General features: G+C 36.1%; 1 protein-coding gene across 1 annotated transcript in view; it reads right to left on the bottom strand.

Annotated features, from left to right (window-relative positions):
- Nucleotides 1-18,994, bottom strand: part of Dpyd (dihydropyrimidine dehydrogenase) — an 844,213-nt gene that overhangs the window by 676,716 nt on the left and 148,503 nt on the right. Inside the window, 1 exon segment of the mRNA XM_055628041.1 lies at nt 5,298-5,459. Coding sequence (XP_055484016.1) covers nt 5,298-5,459 — 162 coding nt within the window.

Below are 18,994 nucleotides of genomic sequence, written 5' to 3'. Positions count from 1 at the left end.
GGACTTTGCAGCCAGCCCTGAAGATACCTGATAAAACAGGGTCAGATGAAAGGGGAGGAGGTCCTCCCCTATCAGTGGACTTGGAAAGGGGCAGGGAGGAGACCAGGGAGGGAGTGTGGGGTTGGGGAGGAAATGAGGGAGCGGGATACAGCTGGGACACAGAGTTAACAAAATGTAACTAAAAAGAAAAAAAATAATAATAAAAAAAAGAAAGTTTATGAAAGAAGGACAATAACTAATAAAATCATGAAAAAAAAAAGAAAGGGACAAATATAACTGAATTCCTAACAGATACCACTGCATTTGCATTCCAGAAAACTCCATTTTACCAGAGTCAAATTATTGATTGCATTTTTTATGTACCATTTTCATCTCCATCTTTTTTTTTTCATTAGGAATAATTCAGCTTGTGCTGTATTTATTGACATTAGAAGAGTTCATGACTATTGATCATTCTATTTTCAATAGGTAATGTTTATAGGTATTTGATTCAAACTCATATAAGATTGGGATAACAAGGAAAGTGTGTGATCTTATTAATCTAACAACTATTCTTTAACCCAAAGCCTATTTTTAAATTATTTGTTTGAGGTACTGATTATGAGTATTGGTTATTATTCTTAATCATAATAATGTAACTTAGATTTAAATTATATCCATGAACTAGTATATTTTATTCATTGAATTGCCAAACCATATCACCTGTGTGCTTAAGTTTTATATGAATTTATTCAGGTACCACAAAATCAGAGTTCAGGCTTACAAATAAAAATGAAACTATAGAAAAAAAACAACAACCAGGTTTGGCATCCTTCAATGAATAAAGTCCATGTAAATTTTTCTATTGGAATTTTATAGCATTTTTTCTAATCTTTAAGATAAGCTACCCTAATTTGTATTTTCCCAAACTCAACAAAGTCTTTTTCTTCCTGGTTGTGGACTGATACTTCCATGGTCAATATGAAAGCTTTTATATAACATACAAATATGCACCAAAAATGAAAATGAGTTGAACATGTGTATTGGTCTTATGGAGCCTATTTTAATTTTATTGTAATGGCTACCCTTCTCACAGAAGATGAAGGAGCTGTGAGATGTGGTGACTGGAACAGGTGCAGCTTATATCCTGATCCATGAACCCCTGTAGATGCTGCTTGACTCTGGAAGACAAAACCTGGATCACTATAAAGCCTGTTATCATCAATTAGAAATGTTATCCAGGGTAAATGAGAGATTGCAAAATACTGGAAAAAAATACAGAGTACTGGCTTTCCTTGACAGGTTTCCAGCCTGAATTCAGTTATTTTCATGGAGTCTTCTGCTAGGTGTGTGTAAAATGGAGATAACATGGGCCTCAGGATGACTTCAAGGCATACTCACCCCCATCCAACACTGCGCCAGATAATTTGTTTAGTATCGACTATTATTTTGATCTCTTTTGCCCTTCATTGTCTCAAGTTCAAGACGCCAAAACATCTGGATGGCGTGACTTGTTAATTGTCAACATGTTGGACCCTGATATCACAGAAGTGAATGTCCTGTGGCAACAGCAAGACCGTGTCTGTACATTTTCCCCATCTACACTTTCTACTAACGTGCTGTAATTAAATTCAAAACAAGCAACACAAATCTTGAAAGTTAAATTATTAGTGTCAGGATGCTAGTACACTAGTACAGGATGAATGTACAGCTCCTCACAGTAAACCATAAAATACCAATTATTGGTAGTCATTGCTTCCTGAAATGCTACCATGTTTCTATACATCTAAAGTTTGTACAGTTTGTGGTGGCTGTTTTTGTTTGTTATGCTTTTTTTGTTTTTGGCTTTTTATCTTTTGTTTATTTATTATTTATTACAATTTATTCACTTCATATCCCGGCTGTAGCCCCCTCCCTCACCTCCTCCCAGTCCCACCCTCCATTCCTCTTCTCCCCTTTTGCTCCTCCTCCCCTAGTCCACTGATAGGGGAGGTCCTCCTCCCCTTTCCTTTAACCCTAACCTATCAAGTCTCATCAGTACTGGCAGGACAGGTCTCATCAGGTCTTCCTCTGTGGCTTGGCAAGGTTGTACCATCCCCCAGGGGGAGGTGATTAAAGTGCCACCCACTGAGTTCATTCCAGAGAAAGCCTGCGTTCCCCTTACTAGGGTACCCACTTGGACACTGAGCTGCCATGGGCTACATCTGTGCAGGGGTTCTAGGTCCTCTCCATGCATGATTCTTGGTTGGAGTATCAGTCTCAGAAAAGACCCCTTTGCCCAGAGTGTTTGGTTCTGTTGCTCTCCTTGTGGAGCTCCTGTCCCCTCCAGGTCTTTCTATCTCCCCCTTTGTTCATAAGATTTCCTACACTCTGCTCAAAACTTGGCTATGAGTCTCAGCCTCTGCTTTGATATCTCGATCAGTAGAGTCTTTCAGAGGCCCTCTGTTGTAAGCTCCTGTCCTCTTTCTGATGTCTATCCTGTTTGCCCTTCTGAATGAGAATTGAGCATCTTTCTGGGGTCCTACTTCTTGCTTAGCTTCTTTAGGAGTATAGACTTTAGTATGTTTATCCTATATTAAATGTCTAACAACAACTTATCAGTGAGTATATACCATGTGTGTCTTCCTGCTTCTGGGGATATTGTTTTATTAACGCGTAATGCATTCAATTTATACTTAAACATGGTTTATGCACAGAAATTTATAAACTTCCCTAAAATTGATAATACCAAGACTAAATCAATACTGCCAAGATATTCATTGAACATGTAGTATTAAAGGATTCTAGTATGATTATGAAGCCTTCTGCCTTCTACAGAATAAGAACTCCTTCTGTATTTATCTCATTACTCAGATGCCCAAAGGTATCTTGAATGAGGTCAAGTAATTACACTGCAGATACAAAAACAGCAAAGAGTTGAAGAGAAAAGAAAACACAGGATCGCATAAGAGAAGCCCTCTTCCTTCTCTTCCTGCAGGCTTAGGTAGGTATGATTCATACTTTTTCCAAATTAAACACCTATGTACAAATGAAGAAGCAGAACATACAGATTCAGTCAATAACAGCAGACTAGAGGGATGATATTTTTAAAGATCATTTCTAAATTACATGAAAAACAATTCTAAAAAAAATGTTGTGGTTTTTTTTTCTATTTAGTTTGCTTTCCTAACCTTTGCTTAATTTGGTAGAGAAATATTGATTTGTATTTCTTAAAAGGTCAAAACCAATCATTATTTATCAATCAAAACACAAAATCATTTACATCATGTTTCATTTTGAGTTAAATCTCATGCCGATAGTTTAGTCATTGGAAAAAAGAACATTTTGCCCTTCAAGTATTTTTTGCAAGTATTCAGAGCTCACCCTTCCCTAACTTCATAACAGTTCAAAAGGTGCTGACATTGAAGTAAACTCCACTTTGACGTAAGAAAAACTGTATTTTATAAAACTGCTCAGTGCAAAAAATAAATAGAAGCCTTTATATGTAGCTCTCATAGTTTCGTTTTCTATTTGTTTATGAAACACAGTTATAAAAATGGGATGAAATAAAATACAAAGACACACAATATTTGAATTTTCTTTATTCCCTTGAGATGAATTTATAGATAGTCCTGTTCATGCTCAATTCTTTATTAGGTAGAGCTTAGAGAGAGCCCATATGTGTATATATTAGATTTTTACTCAATTTCTGATGACTTCTGTATAAGAAGGAGGACAATATGGAAGTCTTTACAAAGAAATACACTATAAAATAGGAGCATATTAAAGCCAAGTAAGACTAGTGATTCATCCTTACCCATTCATATTTTCTCTTTCTCTGTGTTTCTGTTTCCTTCTCTCTTTATCTGCCTCTTTCTCTCTGCCTCTGCCTTCATTTCACTCCGTCATATGAACGTTCCATCTTCACTCCCCCTTCTTCCATTGTTCCATTTGTTCCTCCCCCACCCTGTTCTTTTTCCTTTTTCTCTACATCTCTCTGCTTCTGATTCATTGTCACATTCATGTCCGTATCCCTGACAAACAACTGCTATCAATTCATTTTGTTTAGGAATGGTAGCTGTGCTCATGTACATACTGTATGGCTCCTCATTTGCTGTGAGGCATTTTGTGCAAGCTTACATTGGCTTAATAACAAAGCAAAGGGCTCCCCAAAGAAATATGGAGAGAAATCTTGGTGAATCTTTGCCATCAACTAAGGATTTTCGCACGTTGTAGAGATTATACCTTGCACTGGTCAAGTAAGCCTAATGCGGTTTTTAATTTGATAAGAAAAGAAATTAAATCCAAGAATTTATTGCATCAACTCACAACCTCAAATTGTTTCCATTTTCTTATTCCCAGGGGTCTTTCCACAGAATTAACCTGTCAGAAGGCAGGAAGGGAATAACACTGATTTATTACTAAAGGCAAAGAGTGACTTAAGCTTGAGGGATATTATGGGAAAGGCTCTAAAGGGAAAGAGCACATTGTGTTTAAGTTGACAAAACCAGAGAGGTAAGTCATTAACTAAAAGTCCAGCATAGACAGACATTTAATTTAGTCTTCTAGCCAACAAGTCCCTCAAGATTATAAAATCTTACTGTAACCTCCCAATAAGCTGATCATTTAAATGATACATGAGAATTGACTTGCTAGTTCACTTCAAACAGGAGACCCCAGAGAGTATAAAGATGTCCCAGAGAATCAGTCATTTACAAAGGATTTATAAAAGAGAATGCCAGGACCAAAGTTTATGTGACAAATGACGAAAAGCCACCTTTCATTTCATTAAACATTTTTTGTACAAATAACAGAGTAGTTTTCAGTCTACAGGCTCACATAATCTAATTATCGTCTTAATGTTGTTAGAGAATATTATTCCATTTCAGGGTTTTTTGAAAATTCCCCAACCTCTATCACTCAAAGAATAGTATGAAGTACTGTGGAAATATATTTCTAGGCATAAAGATCAAAGCAAGTTCCAGGGGAAATTATCAGTTAAAGAATATAGCCTTTTTCCTAATAGGGTCTCCATGCTACACTTCAATGTAAAGTTAATGAACAAATTCTATTTCTAGATCATCCAATTTAGATATTTCCAGTCTAAGTTATTTTAATAACCTGCTGGGATTACAACTAATTTGACATATGGTTTTATAAACTTTCATTTTATACCCAAGTTTTGTATAAAGATACTGATTTCAAACAACACATTTATATCTCACACACACACACACACACACACACACACAGAGTATCAACAACAACAACAACAACAAAAAGGACTTTCTTTATTTTATGTGCTTGGCTGGGAGAAAAATGCAATGTCTGTTACATACCTCAGTAGCAAACTGCTGCAGCCCACCAATATTAATTGGTCCCTCTTCAGTGGCGTGTAAGTTGCATCCACCCACACAGAGGTCTGATGTTGGACAAACCATTCCACAAGTTAGACCAAGAGGATTATCCGAAAAAATCAGCTTAGCAGCACCATAGTAGTTCTATAGAGGAAAAAAAAATTCTATTAGGGCACATTGCAGCTTAAATACCCAATTTTGGTTTTTTATTTCTTCTGGTAAGCTCAAGATGTTGAGATGCAAATGAGATGTGTATACCACGATGCCGATTGTCATCGGGCACCTGCACAATGGGAATACCATGCAGGAAAGGAATCTATACATCTGTGTTAATAAAAGAGTGCTTGTTCAATTTCAGAAATGTGACATTTAAAAGACCGTCATTCACAGCGCATAACATAGCTTTCACTAAATTCTTCTCTACATCTTTACCAAAGGTAGGTCAGGAACATGGTTAAGCAAGCATGAAAGAGAAAATTCAGCTTTTAAGACAATGACAAGAGAAAGATGTATTTGATAGGCTTCCATATGGCTAAATTGAAAACAATCAGAGTTACCTGCCTTCTTCCATTCACTACTGTTTCAACATGCTCCTTTGATCAACACCCCTCAGTTGCATCCTCGAACTAAAGATACAAATAGGTACTTAGTACAGCGACTCCTAAACAAGACCACAAACCTTTCTTCGCTCAACACCCCATGTTTGATGTCTATAAAATAGCTTAGAATATTTTTATTGTCAGTCACTCTGAAACCTAATTTGCTCACAAATCAGATGATACGAATCATGAACTAAAATTTAAAAATGAGTAAGTAATTTAAAAGTTTTGTAAACTAGGACAGCCAAGAAGAGCTTAAGGAGACGTAACACATAACACAAAATAGGGCCTTGAAGCAAATACTTGCAAAAAATAAAAAGAACACTTATTTGGCAAAAATAAGGGAATTCAAATAAACTGGAGATTTTCCTTAGAATGAAGTCCATATTTGGTTTTGTGGATATGATAACTGTGCTATGCTTGTACAAAAAGAAAGAAAGAAAGAAAGAAAAATACACATTTTTGCATTCTGTGGCACTGTCACAAAGTAGTGGCAGTGCTTTTCCTTTTAGTGGCTCTTCACTATTTCCCCAGCACTTTGACAACCCTTGGTTCCATCTGGTAATCTCAATTACCTCACTATGGAAAATGTCCTGAATGCCATCAAAAACATTCTACATGCACTGACAGACAAAAATAAACACCTGGCATTTAAGATAAAACAGTAAGTTAAAGAAACAGGTCACTGGTGAATTGAAGAGAACAGAATGGTTAAAGTATCGTTGATAGCAATTTGAGAAAAAAAAAAAGAAGAAGAAAAATAAGTAAAATGATTAAGAATATCACTACACTATATAGGCCACTCTATGGTTAAAGACAACTGTATTGCGTTTCAGCTGTGGTCTTTTTCATCACGAAAAATCATTGAACTGCAGTAGTCAATGTTTTCTCAATTGTGACAGTTGAAACATAGCAACCAAAGGAAAATGAAAATAACAGAATTTTATGGACCGAAACTTTGTGCTTCAAAAGGCATACCACGAGAGTAAGACGATGTGAAATATTTGAAAACTATTTGCAAGAGATTTGCATTTAGAGTATATTAACGGGATTGTTTAATGGGGGGGGGCGGTAAAGAGTTACAACCAAATCATTCAAAATTGCTGTGGGTAAATATTCAAAAAAGTTCACAGTAGGCGTTGAAGTGATGACTTGGCAATTCGGATAGAGTTCTTGATGTAGGAAAAGATGTCCAGAAGACTCACTTGAAATTTGTGCTTGCTCCAGATTATTGAGAAATCTGGCTGCCAACCTACAACTTTAGGTGTTTAATTGAAGGTCCTTTCTTTAGTTTTGTTGTTGTTACTTTGTTCATTTGAGACATGAACTTTCTATGTAGTCTTGGCTGTCCAGGAACTCCCTAGGCAGACCACTCTGCCTTAAACTCAAAGGTATCTACCTGCTCCTGCCTCTGGAGTGCAGAGTTTAAAGGTATCTGACACCGATTGAAACTTTTTAGTGGAAGGATTCGGGTGTTTAAGAGATTGAATAAAAATATTACTAAACAGAACACTGAAAAATTCTCAGAAAGGAAATTGGGAAAGGGGAAGTGTCAGGGAGATCTCAGAAAAAGAAAAGCATCGAAGTATGTCAGAAAACCAGAAAGGTGGTTTTGCACAGAGGGCCTCTGAAAGACTCTACCCAGCAGGATATCAAAGCAGATTTTGAGGTTCATAACCAAACTTTGGGCAGAGTTCAGGAAATCTTATGAAAGAAAGGGGAGATAGAAAGACCTGGAGGGGACAGATGCTCCACAAAGAGAGCAACAGAACCAAGAAATCTGGGCAAAGGGGTCTTTTCTGACACTGATACTCCAACCAAGGATCATCCATGGAGATAACCTAGAACCCCTGCACAGATGTAGCCACAGCAGCTAAGGGTCCAATTGGGCTCCCTAGTAATGAGAATAGGGGCCTTCTCTGACATGAACTCAGTGGCTGGCTCTTTGATCACTTTCCTCCGAGGGTGGAGGAGCCTTATGAGGCCACAGAGGAAGACAATGCAGCCAATTCTGATGAGACCTGATAGGCTAGGGTCAGATGAAAGGGAGGAGGACCTCCCCTATCAGTGGACTTGGAGAGAAAAATGGAAGGAAAATAGGGAGGAAGGGTGGGATGGGGTTAAGGGAGGGGGCTATAGCTAAGATACAAAGTGAATAAACTGTAAATAATAATAGTAAATTAAAAATTAGAAAAAAAAAGAAAAGAAAATAGGTGGTGCAAAAACTGAGACATGAGGAAGTCACCTTGCAACCCACCTTCTTGTGAAACTCTCAAGAATCCCAGATCAGTCCAGTGTTTGGAGATCTGAGTACTCACAGCAGAGCCACTCAGAAGCCTTTCAAGAAGTAGAAACCTTCTCATATCTTCCCTGGAAGCCACACAATCAATATCAATTCTGTCTTTCCAGCAAGAGAGATGAGTCTGAAGCCTTCTTTCTACACACAAGATTTACCTCTTCAACATTTTAAAAGCAAAAGCTGGAAAATTTAAATGGAGAAAGTACTTCATAGAAACCTGGGTACACTCCTCCTAGAAGGTAAATACCACTTCAGGCTTTTCTTCATGTTATTTTCTCAAATCACAACATTTTAGTGTTTGTTTCATCAAGTGGAAAAATGTATAGTGTAATGCTAGAAGGGATGCAAGAAAATTTCTCTTTAGGTGCAGTCATTTTTCTTTTCTGCTTTTTTTGTGTGTACCATAAGAACATTTTTATTTTAATGTTTCTGTTGTACTCGTTGTTACTGTTCTTCTCTGTTTGTTTATTTGAATAATGGATATCTCTGTAGAATTCAAGACGGCTAATTTACTTCTACTTTGAAAACTCTTAAGAGAAAAATGGTGGTCTGAAATGGTGGTTACTTTCAAACCAACACAAAAGTTTAGCCGTTGAAAGTTTACAAGCCTGCTTCTTTCTTTATTTATTTATTTTAGCTGTAAATTACGTTTGTACCGGAGTATTTTAATAGCACATTACTCAGCACAACATGTGCCACTTAATTAATTTTAAGACAATTTCAACTTTAATACTTTCATTTTTAAAATAAAAAGCCTTCATTTTAAAAATGAAAGCTTGAAATTGCATTAGCGTCATAATGATTTTTAAAGTCATTATCGGAACTGCAAACCTCCTCCACTCGCTCTCCCCTCATCTGGTCTAACTGATTTCACAAATAGTCCCACCATATTCAGGCCTTCGTATCACTACAAGATTATCAATACAGCTGGTGGATTTATTTTAAAGTGTTCTTCCCTTTTCCAGTGACAGTTTTCACAGATGGAAGCACGCTTCCAAGAAACACTCCAATCTGTTGCATTTAAAAAAAAAAAAAAATACTTGTACTAAACCTCTATAAGTTTGCTTGAGTGAGATGGGTGAATTAACACTGCTTATATTCCTGGCTTAAGCTATCTAAGAATGAATGCATGGATACAAAGTAATTGACTAGGAAATTGCCTCAGTAGCACCTGCTGAGGACAGGGCAACCAGCTTTACTTTCTGTAACAATATCATCAGGACACATGGAAATGCACATTCAGAGCCAGATGTGGTGGTGCAGGGCTGCAGTCTCAGTGACTGGGAGGCTGAGGCAGGAGTGTAGGGAAAGCCAGACAGGGGTGTCAAGTGAAATCTTGTTAAAAACAAAGAAATGAGACCCTTACCCTCATAACATGCAGAGTCCGGGGGTGGAGAGGAAAAGGATAGGACAGTCCCGTCTACATACTTATGCTAAATTTTAGTATATTTTATACATTATAATTAGATATTTTGGGAGCACAAATTTAGTTAACTGTTCTCAGTGAAACTTAAAGGTGTAAAGAAATCAACATCTCATTCCTGCAGAATTTATAAAAAACTCTCACACACACGTGCTCACACAAACACATGCAGTTAAACATATACAACCACAAACACACATACACATTTACTCATGGGCATATATACACACAGTTACACATAAATACAGTTATATATGAGTATACACAAACACAGTTACAAATATACATGTACATACAGATAATTACATACACGGAGATAGACAATGGACATATTCCTAGATTTGAGTTCTATCACACAAAAAGCCCTTTAACTGAAGAAACATATGTATATATATGTATATATATAAACATATATATATATGTATAATATGTTTCCTCAATTTCAGGATTTGAGAAATAAAAACAAAATATGGTTATGTGGTTGTATCTTTTAAAAACTTGACATAGATACGAAGCTTCTCATTAAATAAACTTAATAGACTTAAGCTAGCTCTCTTTTCTCCTTATAGATTTTTCTTCCCCAAAAGCTTTTGTGATTGTTAATTCTTTTCTGTTGACGATTTTAATTCTATAAAAGAAAATCCATGTGATGAAAAGAATAAGAGGGTAACAACCATCCATTTAAGAGCCACCCAAATTGGCATGAACCTATGCAAATTGGCACAAAATACTTTAGCTAATCAAAAAGGAAAGTCGCTTCTGCTCCTCACGTTTCTTGCATCTTGTCTGCTTTTCTCAGCTGAATGGGCTTAACAACTATAACTCACCCATGAATTAGTGGAACCAAGTCAATAGACATCAGCAATTATTTTATGTGAGCAATCTTTCTTAAGCAGGAGAGACAATAATGAACTTCCATCGTTGCTATGCTTTTCTTTACTTAAACAGAATAACACTTTCATTCATATCAAAATCCAACTTTATGCACGTGCATATGTTTGGGTATGGGTTCATGTGTTTAGGGACGTACATGTGTGCAGGTGTGTGAAGGAAAGAGGTTAACCTTGAGATTCCATGATCAGGAAATATCTACTATGTTTTATGAGGAAAGGCCTAACAAGACCAGGATCTTGGGAATCTCACTGTCTCCAGCTTCTCAGAACTGGGATTGCAAGCTTGTGGGCTGTCTTTAATACATGATTCTAGGACCAAACCCAGGACCTCATGCTTCTTATTCAGTAAGAATTTTACTAGCTCAGCTACATTTCCAGACCAGAATGACCTTTTCCCGCTTTGTAATCAATGTTCAGAAAATGTTTCTTTGGAAAGATCTATATTATTATTTTAATCACAGCATGTTTTCTCTTTGTATGACAGCCTTTAGATATTGATTTTTCTATAAAAATGTGTTTGTAAATATTTATTTATGGTATTGTTATGTTTTTCTTATATGGATATTCTTTTGTTTTATTTTTGTCAAGATTCTGAACCCTGTATATATTCCATGACTATGACATACCAAATATAACACTAAGAACAAGTATGGACTATTATTTATTTCTAATGTAGACTAAATGCATTACTATCAAAAATACAAAAATATTAAAGAAATTCAGAGTTTTAATGACCAACTGACATAATGACACTACATGTGATAAAAATGAAAATAATATAGTATTTTCAATAATAAAATATTATATATATATATATATATATATATATATATATATATATATATATATATATTTGGGTTAAAAACATAAAAAGACAAACATTGACTGGCTTATTTCACATGCACCATAGATTTGGTAAAACAGTGTTCCATAATTCATTATTTAAATTTCTCTAAGGAGATAGGGTAACACTCTATATCAAAGTACCAGAACCAATATAAATATAAAATGAAGATGTAAGAGTTAATGATTATTACAATTAAGAAACAAAAATGATACAATTCTCGAAGTATAGTTTTTGTATGTTTTATAACTAGCAAGAATTCTAGAAGTATCATTGACACATATTGTACAACCTACTAGTGGATGAGAATGGGGTTTGCCTGAAAAATTAGTGAAACATAAAGATTAACATGAATTAATCTTGCTTTCATACTTTACAATCAAAAATGATTTTTCCATTAATTATTACATTACAATTCTAATGCTCTTTCTTGGTTATTTAAAGACTTATTTCTTTTATGTGTACGTGTGAATGCCTGCATAGTGGCTAGTTTTAATATCAACTTGATAAAACCCAGTCATCTAAGAGGAGGGAACCTCAATTGAGAAAATGCCTCCCTATGATTGGGTTGTCAGCCAGCCTATACGGTATCTTCTTCATTAATGAAGGATGGGAGATATAGTTCAGCTTAGTACTTGCGGGGCTACCCCTGGGCTGGTGGTCTTGAGTGCTATTAGAAAGAAGGCCGTGTAAACCATGATGAGCAAGCCAGAAAGCAACACTCCTACGTGGCCTCGCCATTACTTCCTGCCTTGCTTGAGTTCCTGTCCTGACTTCTGTCAATAATGACCAGTGCCTTCAGAGAAGAAAAGGGCTTTGGATCTTCAGGGAACTGGAGTTATAGGATATATAATAAAGCCTAATACAAGAGCAACAATGAGCTAACCCTTTTTGTTTATTCAGAGAGAGTCTGTAGCCCATATTGGCTTTGAACTCATTAAAACCCTCTGGTCTCAGTCTTTCTAGTGTTAGAATCAAGGCATGCGTCACCATGCTGGCTTTACAAATTTAATTTTTTACTAAACTGTTTTTCAGTTCAATGAATTAAATCGTACCATGTTAAAAGCAAATAGAATTATGCCTTATATATAGATAATTTTTGCTGTTAAAATACATGCAAAAACACACATGAATAATAAAATTAGATTTGACTTCTAGCATTTTGAAGTAGAAGTTTTGGATATGTTACTGCACTCCAAATGGTCCCATGTTCTTCAAAATATCATCTAAAGCCATAAATCTGCTTTAACCATGCCACCAATCATCCCATTTCACAATTAACTCAAAATACACCGAAAACCAAAGATTGGCAGATAAAAGAAAAAAGAAACAGAAAAGCATATTTGAATTTTATTCATGGTCGCTTTTGGCTTGCTTAAAAATTTAAGGAGACCGACGCAAATTATTTTGTTGTTCCTCAAGAAAAACTGCTAATGGCAAAATTATCATCTTCTAAATACAAGAAAATACTCAAATAATCGTATCCCAAATAATCTAACCTGGGACAACATGTAGAACACCAAGCACTGTGCCGGTTCATGTACACAATGTACAGTGCATACACAAACATTCATCACGTACGCAGATTTTCTTCATGTATGTAGTGGGTGCCACAGGGTAGCAAGCCTTCTAGGGATTGTATGCGGTATTTTACTCATCACATGTAACACATACCTGGTTATTTGAGGAGTTATAACTAGACTGTAATTTCACCGCACTTTTTTCTTCTATGCTTAACAAGTCATACTATTTTTGAGGGCTGGCTCTTTATTGCCAAGAACATGAGATATTTCTTAAGTGACAGTCTGCTGTGATAAGTACGACAGTGTGTTATTATACAGTGGGTACAAATAGATTTCTCAAAAATGTTCTCCATCCCAAGCACATTAATTTGCACCTACAAACTGCTTTCAAAAATATAATTAGTGCTGATTGTAATAATTTACTTTAAATTCTTCAAATTTATCAGAATAGTTTTAGGAAAACTACACCCAAATATATTTAATGTGACATTCACCCTAGAATACATTTTACCCAGCACTCAGATGTTAACAGTACTTATACAATCTTGTTGTGATGGCATATTGTTTTTTTTTCAGCCCTTTATATTTTAATGCTAAATTACAACTGATGCTTTATCGCTGCAGATTGTATAGTTGGCAGCAGATGGCTGCACTCTGCACTTGGATTCTGCAAGCTCACGTTACACTATCAAACAGATATGCAATTAGTAATATGAATCACTCACCTTTGCGGGATCTCCAATAAATTTTCTAAATACTATGTTTATTTATGCTAGTTAAATTCAAACTCCTTTTCACCTAGCTTGTAGTTCATCATTATTAACTTTTTTAATATTAAAAATCCTAAGTCATCTACTATGTTCTTTTTTATTTAGGATTCCTTTTATCTTGAAACTTCAAGAAGAAAAAAATGTGATACTAATTTTATATTGAAATATTGTTTTATTCAGTTTTGAAAATAATGAAAAATTTAAAAACATTTTATTTACTTCTTTTATTTTAATTTATTTATTTACTTTACATCCTGATCAGAGCTTCCTCTCCTCTCAGACCCTCCATTATCTTCCCTCCCTCTGCATTCCTCTCCCTTTCACCTCAGAGAAGGAGAGACCTCCCATGGATATCAACCAGCCCTGACATATCAAGTTGTAGTAGGACTGGACACATCTTCTTCTGAGGCTAGACAAGGCTGTCCAGATAGTGAAAAAGGATCCAACAGCAGGCAACAGAGTCAGAGACAGCCCCTGCTCCTGCTGTTAAGAGTTCCCACATGAGGCCCAAGCTGCACACCTGTTACAGATTTGTAGGAGGCCTAGCTCAGTCCCACGCATGCTCTTTCTCACTGGTGGCTCAGTCTCTGCGAGCCCCTGAGGGCCCAGGTTAGTCGATTCTGTAGGTTTTCTTGTGGTGTTCTGACCTCTCTGGATGTTTCAGTCCTTTCTCTCCCCCTTTCATAGGATTTCCCAAACTCTGCCTACAGTTTGGCTCTGGGTCTGTGAATCTGTTTTCATTAGTTGCTGAGTGAAAGCGCTCAGATGGCTGAGGTGCTAGTCTCTTGTCTGTAAATATAGCAGACTAGCATTAATAGTGTCAGGGATGGGCTCCCTCTCATGACATGGGACTCAAGAGGGGGCAGTCATTGGTTAATCATTTCTTCACTCTCTGCCCCCTCGTTATCTCTGTCCCTCTTACAGGCATTAGATTTCTGGACTGAAGGTTTTGTGGCAGGGTTAGTTGCTATCTCTATCCTTCCATTGGAAGTTTTGTCACCTGGAGGTAACTATTTCATGGTCTATATCCCCTGTCACCACAAGTCTTAGTTAGGATCACCCCCATAGACTCCTGGGAGTTTCCATTGTCCTAGATTTCTAGCTTGTCTCAGAGATACCTTCCCCCACTGATTCCAGCTCTCTCATTTAAAAAACAAAACAAAACAAAACAAAAAAAATATGTTTACTTTTGTCTGTGGACACACAGGTGATGTCATCATGCAAGATAGGCTTTAAGAACACATACTGCCCATGTACAGGACCTGAATACAATTCACAACGAAATCCAGTGCTCTCTTCCCACATCTGTAGCTACTACACACATGTGCATTTACCAACACACAAACATACAAATACGCACATGATTTCTAAAAACACCATGTTAAAAGACTGGCTTAGGCTATGCAATGAACTACAATGAAAATCATTATTTTATGTAAACTGAGCTATTTGCAGAGTCATGTGGCTTGTACCTCATTATTTATGTTTGGCCAGCATTTTCCTTAGGTACCAGAGTATTTGAAGATTTAAGCACTTAGCTAATGAACAAATTCTGAAGAAAAGCGCAAATTATATTATCCCTGATCGGGAGTAAAATGTTATCTTTTATAATCCCCAAGCAATAAATCATAAGAAGAAACAGGATAGATTTTAGATAAGCACCAATGAATCAATAAGCAGTATTCCTTTGATCTTCTGAACACAACATAATATGATGAATGATTTGGAAAATTATATCCCAGTCCTTTGTCTTGAAAACTAGTAAATTTATTATTCTAGAATATCAGATTCATTGTATATGGGGGGAGTTATACATGAAATTAATGAATCCACCCTGAAATATTCAGTTATTATTTTATTATAGTTATTATTATATGTAGCTAAGATATGCATATACTTGTATTAATAATTTTAAATCAGTTATTTATTAGAATGAGAAAATAACTATTTTGGAAAATTCTATTTTGGTTTACAAAGGCAGTTGCCTATGTAAAGAAAACATAGAACAGGCTGAAAATGAATGTACTATCAGGGGGTTGGTTATAGTTAACCACAATATATATTTTATGTAGCATTGTAATAAAATAACTGTTTTTCCTGTGGTAGAATGACAGAGAAATAAATCGACATAGATAGACTGACAGATAGACAAACAAGAAAAAAATGAGAAGTTGAATATGTCTAAAGAAACACAGACTTAAGTATGCGCTGATAGAGACATGTAAGTAGAGGGAGGCAAAAGACAATATGTGGAAGACATTTGGAGAAAGACTGGACACTATGCGCACTGAAAATTTAAAAGTAAGTTAGAGCCATCATGTATTACTTTGAAGTCTCCTCTTAATTTTACTTTGTTATTTTTTTGATGTTGAGATTTTTTTAAATGCTTTTCTCTGTTTTGCATTTATGTTAATTATTATTATTTATTACAATGTATTCACTTTGTATCCAGGCTGTGCTCAAATCTCTCATCTTCTCCCAATCCCACCTTTCCTCCCTCTGCTCTCCCTATGCCCCTCCTCCAGTCCACTGATGGGGGAGGTCCTCCTCCCCTTCCCTCTGGCCCTAGTCTATCAGGTCTCATCATGACTGGATGCATTGTCTTCATCTGTGACCTGGCAAGGCTGCTCCTCCCTTAGGGGGAGGTGATCAAATAGCCAGCCACTGAGTTCATGTCAGAGACAGCCCCTGCTCCGCTTACTAGTGAACCCAGTAGGTGACTTTGTTATGTACTTTTAATTTATCATATGTTATGAAATATACATGTTCATTGCAAGGAGTCAAATAACTTAGATAATTACAAGGCAAATCTTAAAACTTCACTTTTCCTATGCTGTGAAAAGCTGTGTTAACTGGAATGTTTTTCTCCAAAATTGCTCAATGCTTCATATTCTTAAACTACATGCTCATTTTCATTTTATAAGAATACTTTTCTAATATATATCTATAATAATTCATGTTTCAAGTAGCATAATGCCATTGAATAATATAAATATTACCTAATATGTTTACCCAACAGTAAAGCCCTCTTCAGTTTTTGCTACATGAGCACTATAATGACAAGGTGATAAAATGTATGCTCACCTGTGTTAGCTTTTATTTTTTTAAGAATTACATTTAATAAACCTCTGTTGGTCAACACAAACATATTCACACATATGCAAATATACACGTTATGTGTACATATAAATTTGTGGTTTTTCTATGTATGGGCATTCCATGAGCGTTCTTGTCTCCTCCCTGCTATAAAGTAAAGACTCTAGGTAACTAATGAGAAAACACTGCTGGCTCACATTTTGGCTTAAATGCTTTGAAAAATAGGGAACTTCTACAATTTACTATAGTTATAAATCACTTATATTAGCATTTTACACTTGATAACATTTGTCCATTCCTACCACAGCTTCCCATCTCTCATAAGTTTGAGAAACTTTTTCATTAGATGTTAATTCTTTGTCTGAAATAAACAGCAAAATGATTTTCATTTTGTTATCATTTAGTTTACATTTTAATGGCAGATATTTAACATTTGTATGTTGATATTTACTTTCAGTTAAATGTCTAGCTTTTAATTTTTAAATTATCCTTACATATATTTAATATATACATTTAGTCTGAAATTTTAAAATATTAATTTTATTTTTGTTTATGTGCATTGGTAGTATTTTATCTTCACTTATGTCTTCACTATGTGTGTGCCTGGTGCCCATGGAGACCAGAGGAGTGCAAGAAATCCCCTGAAACTGGAATCACAGACAGACACGACCATGCAGTTCTTAGGAATCAATCCCAGGTCATCTGCAGAAAGAGGTAGGGATCTTAAACCCTGGGCCATATCTCTGGTCCCCTGTTATGTATTTCTAGAGATGTCCAGTTTCAGATTTAAATTTACTAAAGTACTACTTATGAGTGATTCGTGTTTTTATTGATCCAAGAGTGTATGCACTCATTTCTTACTCAGTATAATTGTACTTTTCTATACCAAAACTAAGTGGATCAAAGACCTCAACATAAAACCTGACACACTGAATCTGTCAGAAGAAAAAGTGGGGAAGAGCCTCAAACTCATGAGCCTCAAACTGTTGGCACAGAGCACCAACAGCACAGGCTCTAAGATCAACAATCAATAAATGGGACCTCATGAAACTGAAAAGCTTCTGTAAAGCAAAGGACACTGTCATTAGAACAAAATGACAGCCTATAGTCTAGGAAAAGATCTTCACCAACCCTACCCTATATCTAGGGTTTATAAAAAACTCAAGAAGTTAAATACCAATAATCTAAGTAATTCAACTTAAAAACAAACAAACAAACAAACAAACAAACAAACAAAAAAACCGGGATTCAGAGCAAACAGAGATTTCTCAACAGAGGAATATTGAACAACAGAGAAACACTTAAAAAATGTTCAACATACTTACTCATCCAGGAAATGCAAATCAAAATGATCCTGAGATTCCACCTTACACCCATCAGAATGGCTAAGATCAAACACTCATTTGACAACTCAAGTGACATGCTAGAGAGGTTATGTACAAAGGGAAATTCTCCACCATTGTTGGTGGGATTGTAAACTTGTACAGCCACTTTGGAAATCAATCTGGCCTTTTCTCAGAAAATTAGGAATAGTGCTACGTCAAGATGCAGCTATACCACTCCTGGACACATAGCCCAAAATTCTCAACCACACAACACGGACATTTGCTAACTATATTCATAGCAGCTTTATTCATAATAGCCAACATATGGAAACAATCTAGATGTTCCTCAGTTGAGGAATGGTTACAGAAATTTACACAATACTATTCAACAATTAAAAACAAGGAAATCTCATAACCAAACTTTGGGCAGAAGAGCAACAAAACCAAAAATCTGGGCACAGGAGTCTTCTCTGAGACTGATACTCCAATCAAGAACCATTCATGGAGATAACCTAGAACCCCTACACAGATGTAGCCCATGGCAAATCAGTATTCAAGTGGGTTCCCTGCTAAGGGGAACAGGGACTTTCTCTGACATGAACTCAGTGGCTGGCTCTTTGACAAACCCCCTGATGGGGGGAGCAGCCTTGTCAGGCCACACAGGAGGACAATGCAGCCAGTCTTGTTGAGACATGATAACCTAGAGGACCTCCCCTATCAGTGGACTTGAAGAGGAGCATGGGAGGAAATGAGGGAGGTAGGATGGGATTTGAAGGGAATGAGGGAGGGGGCTACAGCTAATGGTAGGAACTAGAAAAGATCATACTGAGTGAGGTAACCCTGAAGCAGAAAGACACACATGGTATATACTCACTTATAGGTGGATATTAGCCATATAATATAGGAT

Source organism: Psammomys obesus, unplaced genomic scaffold (genome assembly GCF_907164565.1).
Source record: "Psammomys obesus unplaced genomic scaffold, mPsaObe1.curated_primary_1811, whole genome shotgun sequence".
In the NCBI taxonomy this organism is placed as follows: domain Eukaryota; kingdom Metazoa; phylum Chordata; class Mammalia; order Rodentia; family Muridae; genus Psammomys; species Psammomys obesus.
Note: the sequence above shows the minus strand (reverse complement) of the source record. Positions and strands in the feature narration are given on the sequence as shown.